This window comes from Squalius cephalus (genome assembly GCF_949319135.1).
Source record: "Squalius cephalus genome assembly, chromosome: 4".
Taxonomy (NCBI): Eukaryota; Metazoa; Chordata; class Actinopteri; order Cypriniformes; family Leuciscidae; genus Squalius; species Squalius cephalus.
This window is the reverse complement of record NC_137125.1, coordinates 15160164-15175405: the sequence shown is the minus strand read 5'-3', so window position 1 is coordinate 15175405 and position 15242 is coordinate 15160164. Positions and strand designations below refer to the sequence as shown.

The 15242-nt window shown below is 36.6% G+C and overlaps 1 protein-coding gene across 1 annotated transcript; it reads left to right on the top strand.

Annotated features, from left to right (window-relative positions):
* The first annotated feature begins 1305 nt into the window (after nt 1-1305).
* LOC307157404 (uncharacterized protein) lies at nt 1306-3103 on the top strand. The gene is made up of 3 exons (XM_079869335.1): nt 1306-1729; nt 2007-2138; nt 2586-3103. The coding sequence occupies exons 1-3, from the start codon at nt 1315-1317 to the stop codon at nt 2864-2866; spliced, it is 828 nt and encodes a 275-aa protein (XP_079725461.1). The 5' UTR covers nt 1306-1314; the 3' UTR covers nt 2867-3103.
* Nucleotides 3104-15242: the final 12139 nt, after the last annotated feature.

Here is a 15242-nt window from a genome sequence, read left to right as displayed (position 1 = left end):
TTTTTCGTATACTTAAAGCCACAGTAGGGAATTTTTCTCCACCAGGGGTCGCTAACCTCTTTACAATAACAAAGTTTGATGACGCAACACATGCTAAGAATTATGGATGTTGTCGTCAACGTCAAGCCGACTGATCTAATAATGTTTATGGTTGACTGAATACATCGATGCTTTTATCATGACTGTGATATGAAGCAGTTCGGGATTGCTAAGAGAGCTATCAGCTCCACACGCGACGCGAGTCCCGCGGATATAAAAGGAATGGACATTTCATTCTACCGAACTACACACGAGTGCAGAATTACAACTCACAGGTCAGTTTATTAGACAAATTAAACTTGTGAGGTAACGCAGCGCTGTTTCACTTGGTCTAACATTACACTAACGTTAGCACACTAAACTGCATTTGAATGTGTTGAAATGTATGTGTTAGTTTGTCTGTATGAGACTAGCAGTAAGCTAGATCAACATTAGAATAACATACAGATCATATTCTAACATTTTATCATTGTTGAACTATATAACATTGATTAGTTTTATGTAAATGTGCTCACCTGTTTAATAAATTACATGTAGAAGCGGTCGAAGTCTCGGACGTGGAGCTCTCGTTTATATACTGTCTATGGGAGCTCTAGGCATCTCGAAAACACCGCGCTGATATTGATTCTCGTTTTAGTTCTACTTTTTTATCCAAAGTCTGCTTGCCATGGTCCGTAATGTTTGAACGAAACAACAACAGCGTGCAAATAGACATTGCGAACTCCACAGTTGTCTGCGTCTGTCGCTTTGGTTAATCAGAGGGTTCTGCTCATAGCTCTGGTTACCATGGCAGTACGAGCGGAAACCAGGGACAACGCCGCGGATATGACGCCATTGACTGCGACAAAACGGAAATAAAGAAAAATTTAATTAAAATTTCTCCTGGTTTGAAAGTTGTTGGAAACAGTCGGGATAATGTAAGTACACAACTAAAAAATATATATAACATAGATATAGTGATTTTTGCTCATTTTAAAGCAAAAAAGTGACATATTGTGCCTTTAAGGGCCACCCTAATATATATATATATATAAACAAACAAAAAAACAGAGACGAGTTAAAGTTATTTTCTGTTTAGATCAACAAATGTTATGAATAGAGATAAACATCTACTGAACCCGGAACATCCCTTTGATTATGATTAACAATTAACTTGAACTAATGTTTCTGGAGCAAATGTTAATCATGTACAAAAGACAGTAAATCAGGACACTATAAAAAGAACATGAGAGGCTGTGAGGATGACAGAGCAAGAGCTGGAAACATCAGTGAAGAATGAAGGGTTTAGTATGTTTACTGCTGCTGTTGGAAACCTTTGTGTGTGTCGTACAGCATCAGGTAGATGGAGGACTCAATGAGAATGAGATCAGTCAACAGCTCAGATCTGAGGACGGAAGACAGAATCCACCTCAAACAGACACTTTGAGAGATGAAGCTTCAACTGACAGCCAACAAAACTGCCATCTGTGCTTCAGTGACATCCATGCAGCGCTGAGAGAACTGACCGCCACCGTTACAGAGCAGAAAGTGAACATCAGAGAACTGACCGCCACCGTTACAGAGCAGAAAGTGAACATCAGAGAACTGACCGCCACCGTTACAGAGCAGAAAGCCATTAACAGAGAACTGACCGCCAACATCAGAGCTTTAGAGACAAGACTGAGGGAAGAGATGAACAAGAAAAATGATGGTACCTCACCAAAACATTAATTCTTGCACATTTCATAGTGTAAATGTTAGTGTAAGTGTATAATGTGTGAATGTCATTAAACATAATCTATATTCCTTCACAGAAATGTCTAATCTTACTCTGGGTCAAGTGGAGGAGTTGAGAAAGGAAAATAGAGGTGAGAGTGTGCCTGAATGATGTTGAAAGTGTGCCTTTAATGATGTTAAATTCAGTCTATACATTCTCAGTGTAATAGTGTAATATATATCACAATATTTATTATGTTTTTCAATAACAGACAGAGAAATAGCTTTTTCAGCTGCACTGATGCAATCTGGCAGTGGATATATTGGTCCTTTTACCACTGAAATCACACTAACCTACAGGAGCGTCATCACAAACATAGGGAACGCCTACAACCCAATTACAGGTAATTATCAATGAAATGAGTGATAAAACTTCAAAGTGCAATTTTTTGGAAACAATACTGTTATCGTCTCAGTGTAAACTACAAAAATCGTAAATTTGTGAAAATGGTGATGTCATGCACATGCGTATTACATGATCAGTCTATAGTCTACTACTATATCCGTAGTGTTTCTTTACAAAAAGACATCGCCAACTACTGGCCTGGCAGCAGAATACAGCGTTTTAAAGCTTTTCCCCGGATCTGTGTGAACGGGGATCGTTTTGACAACGTTGTTGCCGGTACGCGAAAAACGTGAAGAAAAAAAATTGTCTGTTTTTAGGAAATCATTGTCATGTATATGTAGCCTGAAATCATCTGCCATCTTTCAAAACTATTACACAGTGTGTTTGGTAATTAAGCAATCATACAGGAAACATCTGATTCTGTATCTCTTGTTATTTGATTTAGGTGTTTTCACAGCCCCACTGAAAGGAGCGTACATGTTCAGAGTCACTGTATTTGGTCATGGCCCAACTTCAGCAGCTGCATCCATTTATAAGAATGAAGAGCGTGTGGTTATAGCATATGCTCATCAGCCTCAGGGTGACTTAAACTCCTCTAATGGAGTTGTGTTGATCCTGGAGGTTGGAGATGTTGTCTATGTGAGACTTTGGTCTGGCAGGAGGATATATGATAACGTCAATAACCACAGCACTTTCAGTGGTTTCCTACTGTTTCCCTTAAGATAACAGGAGCTTTGCAGAATGTGATTCCAATAATTCTTAACCTTTAGCGTATGATTTAAGATGAAAATCATGAAGAATCATTAACATATTAACTTGTATTAATGAGGACTAATGTGTGTTTGAAATGTGCAATAGATTACTGTATAAAAGTCTGTATGGGACACTATACTCATAGGTCCTAGCTGTCTATACATGTAAGTTTGTATAAAGAGTTTCAGCACTGAGACAAACATCAATATCACGTGAGACTCAAGTGTTTTGTTAAATATCTATATCTAAAACACAAAACCACCACACAATAGCAGAGGACAGCACTCATAGGCTCATTCTGCTCTATAAAATAATTAATTGCATTTGAAATCATATTTAAACTTTATAAAAATCATTAAAATAACATTACAAATGACTTTGTCAAAATTCACCTCTTCAGTTGGTCTTCAATTGTAGATATAGATAGTTGAAAATAAACGAAGACATTTGTAATGTTATTTTAATGATTTTTATAAAGTTTAAATATGATTTCAAATGCAAATAATTATTTTATAGAGCAGAATGAGTCTATGAGTGCTGTCCTCTGCTATTGTGTGGTGGTTTTGTGTTTTAGATATAGATATTTAACCCCTTTATAGGCAAAGATCGCAAATGGCCTCAGATTATTGTTGTTAAACACTCACTGCATTTTAAAACATCACACTCTTACTTGATCTGGACAAACTTGAGTATCATTAGAAAGATTAAAGACTCCAGCTTTGATATTTGACCACTGTTTATGATAAAACTAGGTTGCAGTGACATTCATTTCTTAATTTATGTCAGGATTGCAAAATAATCCATCTGTAATGTATGATATTTGAAACAGAATAACAACACTCATATGAATTCACTCACGTCTACTGTGGTTTATTTGGGAAATCAAAAAGGAAACTGGTCACCATAAACATCATCGACACATTTGACAGACCAAAAAAACACCAGTAAAAAAGGCAAATATGCGAAACGTGGAAAATATTTAGTAGGTTTAGAAGACAAACCAGGACACATAATTCCCAAGGCTGGAGTCTTTGCAGAAGCAGGAGTGGGTCGTGCAGCCGCTGAATTGAATATATTAGAGGCAGAAGCCAAAGGCCCGAATGCTTCGGCTGGTGCTGAAGCAAGTTCGACTGGTGGAGATCAGTGATGGCTCATGCTGAAGTTGGAAGTGTTTCAGCAAAAGCTGGCCCAGTTGTCACCAAACATCTTTTGCATCTTTTGGCCTGGGTGGACTGGAGGTAAAATTCCTGGGAACTGAAATCTCAATTGGTGTCTCTCTCTTGGGTTCAGAAGTGTCATGTTCAGTCATGTAGTCATACAGATAATGAATGCCTGTATGTAATATTTGACTAGAGGACCATAAGGACAATAACTAGAATATTAAAATATGTATTTTTGAAATGTTTTAAATAAGCAAATTTAATGCAGTGGTATTAATATTGAACTGAATCATACTTTAACACAGACAACCATTCAGTGTTTTATTTCAAAATGTAATTTTATTATTCATTTTATTTTTGAGGTTTAAAAAAAAAAAAAAAAAAAAACTAACTTGGAAATACTTGTGTTTGGTCATGATCAGGTGAATGTATTGCTCTTTTCTTCAGTACTGTCCTTCCCTTTGTAAAGGGATAAGAAACAGTTCATGTAAATAAAATAATTTAAAAATAATCCCAACAATAAAGTCAATCAAAACCTTTATTGTTGAGTCTGTATTTGTTGAGTCACTGTTATCTAAAGTCAGTACATTATGTTTTACCTTTACAACCATTTCAACATCTTGATTGTCGGGGCTGATTTGACGCCAACTGTCTCCCTTTACTGTAAGTAATTACATCTTCTGTCCTGTTTTGCATTTGATAACAGAGCATAACATTCATGAGTCCACTGCAATATGCTAATATGATTACTCTCGAAACTTTTTTTTCTATTATATTATTATAATTATAACGGTCATTAGCCTGCATTTCATTAATGTGGACAAAGAACATTCTGGATGCACTTGGCTGAAAACCGAAACCAAAAATGACTTTTTTTAAATAATTATTAAGGAATATGCAGACACTACAGTCATCCTGGACTGCACGGAGCTGAGTGTCCTAAATCACCTCTTGTGAAATGTTCTCAGCATACAAGTCCCACTGTACTCTCGAAGGGCTACATTTAGCTCTCCTCTGTACGCTGGTGTCGTCAGTGACAAACAGACACAAGTTCTTTGACACAGAGACTCCACTTCGGTTTTTTGATAACATTAATCAGCGATATGCTGTAGCATGTCTCCTGACAAACTATGAAAACGGGCCTTTTGTAAAGGCTAGGGCAAAGAAGCCAGAGTAACGTGTGTTCTGTGAGAAACACATATTGTGTCTGTAAATAGATTCTCTTTTTTTTTTTTTTTCATTAGAAGGTAAAAAAAAAATACAAAAATTAGTTAAACGTTTTTTCAGCCACTTTGTTATAATTGTTGATTTTTAGATATATATTCAAATGACCAGAGGATGGTTGTTCACTTTTAGAAATGTATAAAATTGACCAGGGAGCGTCTATATAAATCTATCTAATTAGAATCAATACCAGTAATGTTTAGTGTTAACTTTTACAAATGCACTTTTTAAATTACTTTTTATGCATTGCTTGCTGCACAAACTCTTTGAATATATAACAACTGAATTATGTGCATTTTATATGTACTTTAGTTCATCAGTGCTTTTAAGCCATCAGTAATAAAAGAATAATATTTTCATGCACAGTAAATAATATTTACATAAATAATAAATAGTTATAATTTATTTTATTTTACTATTTTTATTTTACTAATCCCATTCTTCATGTTGTTAGCCATTGTTGGAAATAACTTATTTTAAACGGAGAATGCATAAGTACAGTTAGTGTGTTTGAAAAAAACATATGTACCATAGACATTTAAAGATGACATGGAAAAAGTAACTACTAAACAATTTATGGGAACTAAAATTGTAGGCAAACTATTATTATTTATCATTATTTATTTCACTTTACTCATTTAAATAATAAGGGACGCATAACGTGTGTAAAGTGTCAAAACAGAACTAAGTTTCTGTGAATCCCAGTGTTTAGCGTACATATTTAAATATCGATAAATATTCCTAAACACTAGTGTTATTTATGGTATATGAAACGAAATATGTATTTAAAATAGCCGTTAGCAGGATTACATGCGATGATTATTAAGGGTATTTGAAGAGGGAAGCGTAATGTGATTGGCAGAGTGAACCGGGACCTCATCTTCCTTAATGAAGACTGACAGGCTGTGGATCCAATGAAAATCTGAAACTCAAAGACACACAAACACATACACAACAAAAGACTACCCACACACAATACGCATAATAAGTACAGCGTACATAACAGTGACTGCGTCCAGCGGGTTCAACAAAAGATTAAACAGTTCACAGATCAGAAACGTGGAGCTAAACCACCAGCCTTCAAGTGTGGAGATCGTGTACATGTAAGAAGACCAATGCATGTACCAAAGGCTGGGAGGAAATTCACTGTTCCATTGTCAGTGGATAAGAAACTGGGACCGAGCACTTACTTATAATAAGGGAAAACTAGTGTTATAGTAGGGAAGTAATTGGTAGCTCTATTAGTTAAATCTGTTGACTTTAGCTATCTTTGTTGCATTATGCCAATGGTGACAGTTCAAAAATGGGAAAAAGTTTTCAAAAAAAAAGACAGTTCAAAAAAAAAAACTTTTTTTTTTCCAAAAGTTTGCATGCCTGTAACTCATATTAATGATATCTTAATATCCTTCTAGATTCTGTTTCTTAACAAACTTTTCTTTTGGATTCTTAATTTTTAAGGCCCAACATGGTTAATTTTCAGAGATTTAGGGATGTTAATGCAGCTCTATGAGTAAATTGCTACACGTTTTCAATGGTCACACATTTCCTGAAGAACAAATAATGTTAAAAGTATCTCTTTTTTTTCCAACACAATTGAACTTTTATGAGTGCCATAATTAGTAGTTTACCAAAGTTTATGTGCCTGTAACTCTAAAAGTATTAAAGATTGTCACTTCTTATTTTGGTTTTGTTTCATGTCTTAGGCCCTGTCCCAAATGGCACACTCCTGACTTGTGGACTTCCTCAGAGTCCACACTTTGGTGACGTCATGTAGTGCAGACCTATAGGGCCCTTGGCGCGAGTCCATTGAGAGATATTTTTGGGACAGACTTGATTGTCAAGCCGGAAATAACGGTCTGGTTGTTGTTGGACAGGAGAAATCACATTTTTGTTCAGTTGTACATAATAATACATACAGTTGAACTAAGATTACAATTTTAACACAATGAAAATGTGCATGAGTTTTAGATGAATTTACAGGTTTCAATATTCATACTATGTTTACATATGCCTCAGTAAAGCCCTGACATTCTGACCCTGACATTCGGTTTTATTTATTTAATTAATCATAATGTGATCGTATTGTTCAACGCACTATTATTATGTTTGAGACATCAACCACTGGTCGATGACCATAATGTTTGTATAAACTGTCAACAATTATCCGTAAGCAAAATCTCCTCCCATCCGTTGTCTGATTGGCCTTTCACAAGGCTTCCTGGGTAGTTAAAGTGTGTGGAGCCTGCATCTATGCGGGCTTCATGGAAGATACCCTAGCAACTGCCTAGCAACCACCCAGAACACCTTAGCAACTGCCTAGCAACACCATAGCAACCACCCAGAACACCCTAGCAACACCTGGCAACAGCATCTTGCTAAAAACATGCTAGCAAAACATGCTAATCATGCTAGCATCATGCTAGCAACATGCTAATCAAGCTAGCATCATGCTAGCAACATGCTAATCATGCTAGCATTACGCTACCAACATGCTAATAAAGCTAGCATCATGCTAGCAACATGCTAATAAAGCTAGCAACATGCTAATCAAGCTTCAAGGGTAAAAAAGGGGCGCTGCTGAGCACACTTCAGAGCGTTAAAATGCTGAATAGGACGGCCTACGGACTCGTAGACTCGGCGAGTACGCGCAATTTAAGTCCACGAGACCGAAAGTCCACATGAAGTGCGCCATTTGGGACAGGGCCTTAATTTGCAGTCTGTCACAGTCATGTTTCCTGTCATGTCATGTGATTCCCTGGCCCTCATGTGATCCTGCCATGTGCTCCCCTTGTCAGGTTTCCTTTGTTCTCATTGGTTATTTGGGATCATTCTTTTCCTTTTTGTTTTTCCCTTACTTTGATTAGGTAAAATTGCTTCTGTCGATTCTTCCTTGCAGGCTCGTTTGGGGTTTTCGTGGATCACTTGAAAATAGCGCTTTATTTTCTCGTCAGCTAGCAGCTGTGTAGAAATTATGGGCACATTACTTAGGAATTGTGGGAAATGGAGTTGGACAAAATGACTCAATGTAGCCGGGACACGAGTTTAAATCACACAGTAGACTACAACTAGGTAGATTGCATGTTTTCTTACGTGGCTGAATGTTGGACTCATGAACAATAATCACCTTGTTTGCATACACTCTGATTTGCCGAAATCAAAATGAGGACAGTGCAAGAAGGGATTTGCCGTTAGCGCCATTAAACTGGTGGCTACGAGATAAGGATGTCGTTCCCACACTATGACATTCCCACGACTTACTATGTCATGGCCACGTCAAAACTAACTGAACATGTCCATTCCTTAGTCACCATACACTTTAATAAAAAAATGCAGACATAGTGAATAGGTAAAAGTATACAATATTGTTTTACAAAAAAAAAATTCCAGTCCTCAATTCTTCTTTTGCCCTTTGCTCAGTTGTTTTTAGGTTAGTCTTCTGAGATAAGGCAAATTCTTGTTGATACTGTTTCCCAGAATGAGGGTAAAGCTGGTCATTGAACTAGGAAATCAAGCCTGACACTTCACTTTACAATACGTTCCCTTTTATAAGATAATACATTTAAAAAGATCAATGTTCCAGTTTACAATAAGATCCATCAATACTCTTAATTCAAAATTATCTTTTACTATTAAATAATATTAGTAAATAGCCTGCAAATATACGCCTGAATTTATAAAGCTGTATATAAAAAAAAAAATTCTGTGTGTTTTTGACTTTAAGTAGATGGTAAATAATGTTGAGATTATCAATTTCACTTTTGCACAACAAATAAATAGAAATTTTGGTATGTTGCAAATTTGCGACAACAGGCATTTAGGGTAATTTTGGTATGTTGCAAATTTGCGACAGTGGGCATTTAGGGTAATTTTTTACAAAATGGAAAAATTAATAAAACACATTTTCCCATCTCAGGAATGTAGATTTTATTCATGGCACAAAGTAGTTAGAACTTATAAACTTTATACTTATAAACTTTGACAAATTAATGAATCTTGACAACAGCAAGAAACAAAACACTCTCCTACTCCCTAACATTGACAGTAGTTTTTATACATTCCATGTTACACTCTGTTTAACTCTTTCCTTGTTTCTCCAGTGCATACATTATATATTCTTATAGTGTTATATCCTAACATGCTATTTTTTGTGAAAAAAAAAAATAAAAATTTTTGGGCTGAAACCATCTAAATACAGCATTATTATAATATGTAGCCATTAGCCCAATCCAGCCGTTATGGCCCAATGTCGCAAATTTGCTACAAACAGAAATCTACAAAGTACGTAAAAAATATTCGTCACATGAAGTCTATATGAATAACATAGCTATAGAAGCAATCAATAAGCTGGTACATATTTTTATCTTAGCACAACTTAACTCATTTTGGGAAATTTCTCCACATTTGCGCACTTGATATGCGGATTTTGCAAAACAAAATATTAGCTTCGGTGACCCGGATGTAGTTCCCACTCCGACCGCTCCTACGAGAAACCAGTGCGTGCAAAATGTTCCTAGGTATGTATCGAATGTGCACAAACAGGCATTGGGGGAAAACACACGCTATCTCGCCTGCAGTCTGAATGGAAGGGGTTTGTTGCAAATTCGCGACAGTGGGCGTTAAGGGGTTAACTCATTAAGTCATTTTAAAATAGGTCATACTTTTGGATAAGATTCACAAATCCATACATTTATCCATCCATTCTCCATACTGTCCCCTGTAGGGTCACTGTAGGGCTGAAGGCAGAGGACACCCTATGTTTCAGTAAAGTTCACAAAAACTCATTAATGCTTTATCACTGTTATGTATCATTAAAAAGTGCAAACAAGCATTTGCATATAAATAAAAACTGTTTATTTTGTATTCACTGTTTCCAGCTGACCTCATCTCAAGCGGACAACAATGTCCAGATAGATAAGTGCCATGTGTATCCTGTGTTTTTGTGTCCAAACTTATTTTGAGATACATATATATATATATATTTATATACAGTTTTATATATCTCACATTTTACTCAAGTTACAAGTTACTCCCCTGTTCATTCTGGGGCCTTAGCCCTTCCTGGTTATTGTTTCTTTTAGCTACTTTAACTTTGTCAAATAAAGGCTAGATTCTTTCCCACTGAATCTAAGTACAGAAGCTTCATATGTCTGAAAAGCTATTTGTTGACAGGCTAGGACAATTATGCTAAATTTCTATGTTTAAAAATATATTATTTTCTAAAGTTTGTTCCAACTTAGTTCTAATTTAATCCCCCAGTGTCACATCCGCCAGCTTGAGTGCCTATAGCAGGGGTCGGCAATAGGCGGCCCGCGGGCCAAAACTGGCCCGCCAGCAATATTTTCTGGCCCGCCGGATTATTTTGGAAGTCCGTTTTTTTTTTTTTTTTTTTTTTTTTTTTACAATAACGGTTTACAAATAGGCCCCGTGTATCATTCGTTACTTATTATTTACTCGGGTAGCCTATAACACACTGATAAATAATATGTATTAGCCTACCTGATAAAAAATATTTGCACTAAATGCTGCACAAAACTCTTCCACTAGGCTACTTGAGAAAAGCCGTAGCCGCGCGGCGATTTCACCGCCGCATACTGTGTAAAACGCGCATGAATCATGCGGCGCGGGATTCAATTTTAAAATATAAAGACGGTAGCGGTCGGAACTCTGTAGCCTACCTATAGGCCTACTTTGGACGGAGCGGGCGGTCTGACTGACAATAGCCCACTCCCGACATCTTTTGACAGCGTATCCGCACTTCATTCTGACCACCAGGCTGTTTGGTACTGAAACCATTGTTAATAAATAATAAACAACATTATTTTTTTGCAAGGATGTTTGAAATAGTTGGCAGAAAATAGCATGCTTCATTTGTCAGTAGGGCAATATGGTTTTCATTTATGTTGCTTAACAATTTGAGTGATAGGCTTTGTCCTATTTAATTTATGTTATTTATATTTCATTATTTTTTTCTGTGACATTTTTTTCTCTGCTGACAGTAGCCTACAATGTTAAAATAATATTTTATGTTGACACGAACACAAAGCATTTATAATTGTTATAGGCTGCTATACTTAATCTCTCAAATTTCCGTTAGAGACATTTGAATGTGAGATTCTGGAAACTAGATCTAAATTTTGCGGACTCGTCAGGTCGGGAAATAATGCGGGTGAACACAGAGTGTATTTTAATTGCTGAATTGAACCTTGTGGGAGCGGGACGAAAAGAAGAGAGAAAAAAACAGTCCCGCGCAGACCTCCTTAAACCATAGGTGTGTATGTGTGTGTCCCGAATAAATAATAATAATAAAAAAGGAATAAAGTTCAAAAGTCGGACTGTAAGCAAATTAGGCATTGCTATTCACACCTTTATTAAAATAGCTGTAATATGTTAACACAATAGTACTTGATCTGTTTAAAATGATTTCATTGATATGCAATGTAGACGTTAAGAGTATAATAATTAATAGTTAAGAGTAGGCTATTTAATTTGTACCCATAGGGCAACTCCGTGTAGCTGGCCCGCCATCTACTGGCTAAAAGAAAAATTGGCCCGCGGCCAAAGTTAATTGCCGACCCCTGGCCTATAGTCTCATTAGCCAGACCTTCAGACTGACAGAAGGTCTGGACCCTATCGCAGCTTATAAGCGCCCATTGTCACGGTTATAAACACCACAGCTTTCGTTTTCAAAAGGGGGTTTGGCGTCCGGCATTTGTTTTCCAGGCGGTCCATTAAAGAACGTGACACACACATCTCCCGGACATCCTTCAGAATTCAACCAACCAGACGACAGTTGAGTGTGCCATATGCATCAGATGTTCAGCCCAGCATTTGCCCTTTTGCTGCAGATAAAGAGCTGTGATGGCAAAGAGCACCTGATATTTCTCATTCATCTTTAATATTAGGCATTTTATTGACTGATTCCATTTATATTTCGAGGCTTGTTTGCACTTTTTAATGTTACATAACAGTAACATTAAAACATCCAATGGAAACACCCCAATTTTGCAAAAACTCACATGTATCGCAAAAAGGTTTTGCGCTTGCATTTTTTTCAGACAATTCGAAAATGGAATCGAATATTTAGCAAAACTGCAATGGAAACTGTTTTTGGGCATTTACAGGTCACCTGACATAGATGGCGCGGTGTGTTTGGACATAAGATCAGGCATCTGCTCAATTCTGTAATGAAAACGTGGCTAATGTGTGTAGGCCTGTGGTGAATGTTTAAAATGCCCTACAATCTTCCTCGCAATAGCCAGTGTTTCTGTGATGCTGCGCTAAAAAAGCAGACCCTCATATACAACGAGCTGAAGAATGTTCACCATGAAGCCCATGTTAATTACCACCATACTATCCATTGCTTTTTCATATTTCTTGCATTGTCTTGCAAAACATCATGGGGGTTTGTCTATTTCCCAAGAGTTCAGCATCTCCTCGATAGTCTGTTTTATATGCTCTGCTGTATGAGACCCATGCAACTGAAATTATCAAAACTTTGTAGCTGCAGCTAACCAAATTCAATGGGATGACATTTTATCTTTAGTGGATTGCGAAAAAGACAGCCAAATATTTTTAAAAACACTTGAGAGAACTATTAAAGAATTCTCACAAAAAATCAAGTACAAACAACACAAAAACACTGTACCCTGGATAAATCCAGACATCATAAAAATCATGAAAGAATGAGACCAAGCCCTAAAACTAGCAAATAAAACTAAATCAAGTCATGACAGAGGACGTTTCGCCATGTTGAGAAATAAAGTTGTAAGGTCATTAAGAAAAGCAAAGGCAGATTTCTTTCTCACTATAATTGAAAAATCCAATGGAAATACTAAAACAATATGGAATCAGCTAAGAAAAATGATGGGTGATCGCCCCAAAGAACAAAACACTCCAGAAATTAAAATAAATGAAAAACCGACAAACAATCTTCCAGTTATAGCAGAAGCATTTAATCACTATTTTATTGATTCTGTGGCTAACATAGCGAACTGTTTTACACCAGAGAACATATATATTCCGTCAATAGACAAAAGTCAATTAGTTTTTAGTTTAATTAACATCACAGAATCAGAGGTATCACAGACCATTAAATCACTTAGACCATCAAAATGTAAAGATATTTTTGATATGGATACGGTAATGCTTAAGGCACTAAGTATATCAATCATATCCCACATCACCAAAATAATCAACATGTCTATTTCACAAAATATTTTCCCAAGCATGTGGAAACCAGCTGTTGTTGCTCCAATTTTCAAAAGTGGAGTTCCTCATTCCATGTCAAACTACAGACCCATCAGTATATTGCCTGCAGTGTCTAAGATTGCAGAGAAACTAATAGCAAAACAAATTATTAACCATCTAAATACCACACCCTTTGCCCTCCACCCTATGCAGTTCGGCTTCAGAGCCAATTACTCCACCGAGACTGCGACTTGCTTCTTTACTGAAAACATCAGAGCTCTATTGGACCGAGGTGGGGTTGTTGGTGCGGTGTTCCTGGATCTCCGGAAGGCTTTTGACACTGTTAATTATACAATTTTGTTGGCAAAACTATGCAGTTATAACTTTTCCTCGGATGCGCTTAAATGGATTGAGTCTTATCTCACTGACCGTCTCCAACATGTCAGAGTCCAGTCTTTTAAATCAGCCGCTCTTAGTCTGTCCACCGGTCTTCCTCAAGGATCTATCTTAGGGCCTCTATTGTTCTCACTTTATATAAATGACCTCCCATCCATCTGTCCTGATGTCTCTATGCAGATGTATGCTGATGACACTGTAGTCTATGTTCATGGTAAAAATATCTCTCAGGTGGCTGAGAAGCTCACTAAATCCATGGATAACATTACAGCTTGGTTGAAACAATCCTGCCTGAAGCTGAATACATCAAAAACAGTAGCAATGTTTTTCACAAAGTCCCATAAAAACTTTAGTGTTGAGCCAGATATTTTCGTTTCTGGGGAAAGGCTGCAGATCGTGTCAGAGTACAAATATCTGGGGGTTTTGATTGATTCAAAATTGTCGTTTACTTCGCATGTAAAAAGGGTCTGTAATCGCATCAAATTTAACCTCATGAATTTTAGACACATTCGCCATCAAATGTCCACACAGGCAGCAAAAATGTACATGCACTCTATGATCTTATCACATATCACTTACTGTCTACCCATCTGGTCACATGCTGGTGTTACATCTCTGAAACCTCTGCAGTCACTTTACAAACGATCTGTTAAAATTCTGGATAAGAAACCAATTATTTCTCATCATTGTCCAATATTACAAAAACATAGATTACTCAGCTGGGAAAACATGGTCAAATACTCAAACCTATGTCTTCTATACAAAATTATTCATGGTTTATCATCTCCTCCACTTCACCAGTTTGTTAACATCCGTACAGCTGAGCATAGCAGAACCAGAGGTGCAGCGAGGGGAGATTGTATCATTCCCTTTAGAAAAAGTGTATTTGGTCATACTTCTTTTTCTGTTCGAGCTGCTACTGAATGGAACCGCATTCCTTTAACTATCAGAAATCTAAACACATATTGTACATTTAAGAACCATTTAAAGAAATGGCTTCTTGAATTTCAGATCTGTCAACATTAACACATTTCTAGACCTGCTCTATCCACTGCTGGTTTCTTGCCTTGTGTGTGTGTATATGTCATGTTTTTGTCAGATGTTTGTTTGATTGTTGGTTTGCTGTATTTCGACTATATTTTTTAATTTTTTATTTTTATATGTAATTTTACTCTCTTTTAGGGTGACTTTTAACATCTGTCCGGGGACTGCAGATGAAAAATAGCCTTCTGGCTAACTCTGGCATATTGGCAGAAATGTTTATTAATATGCACTGTCCCTGTAATAATAAATAAATAAATAAATAAATAAAATAAATAAAATGATGACAATGCAATATCACACACTTTAAATAAAGGTGGAAGGTGACAAACAAACTAAAT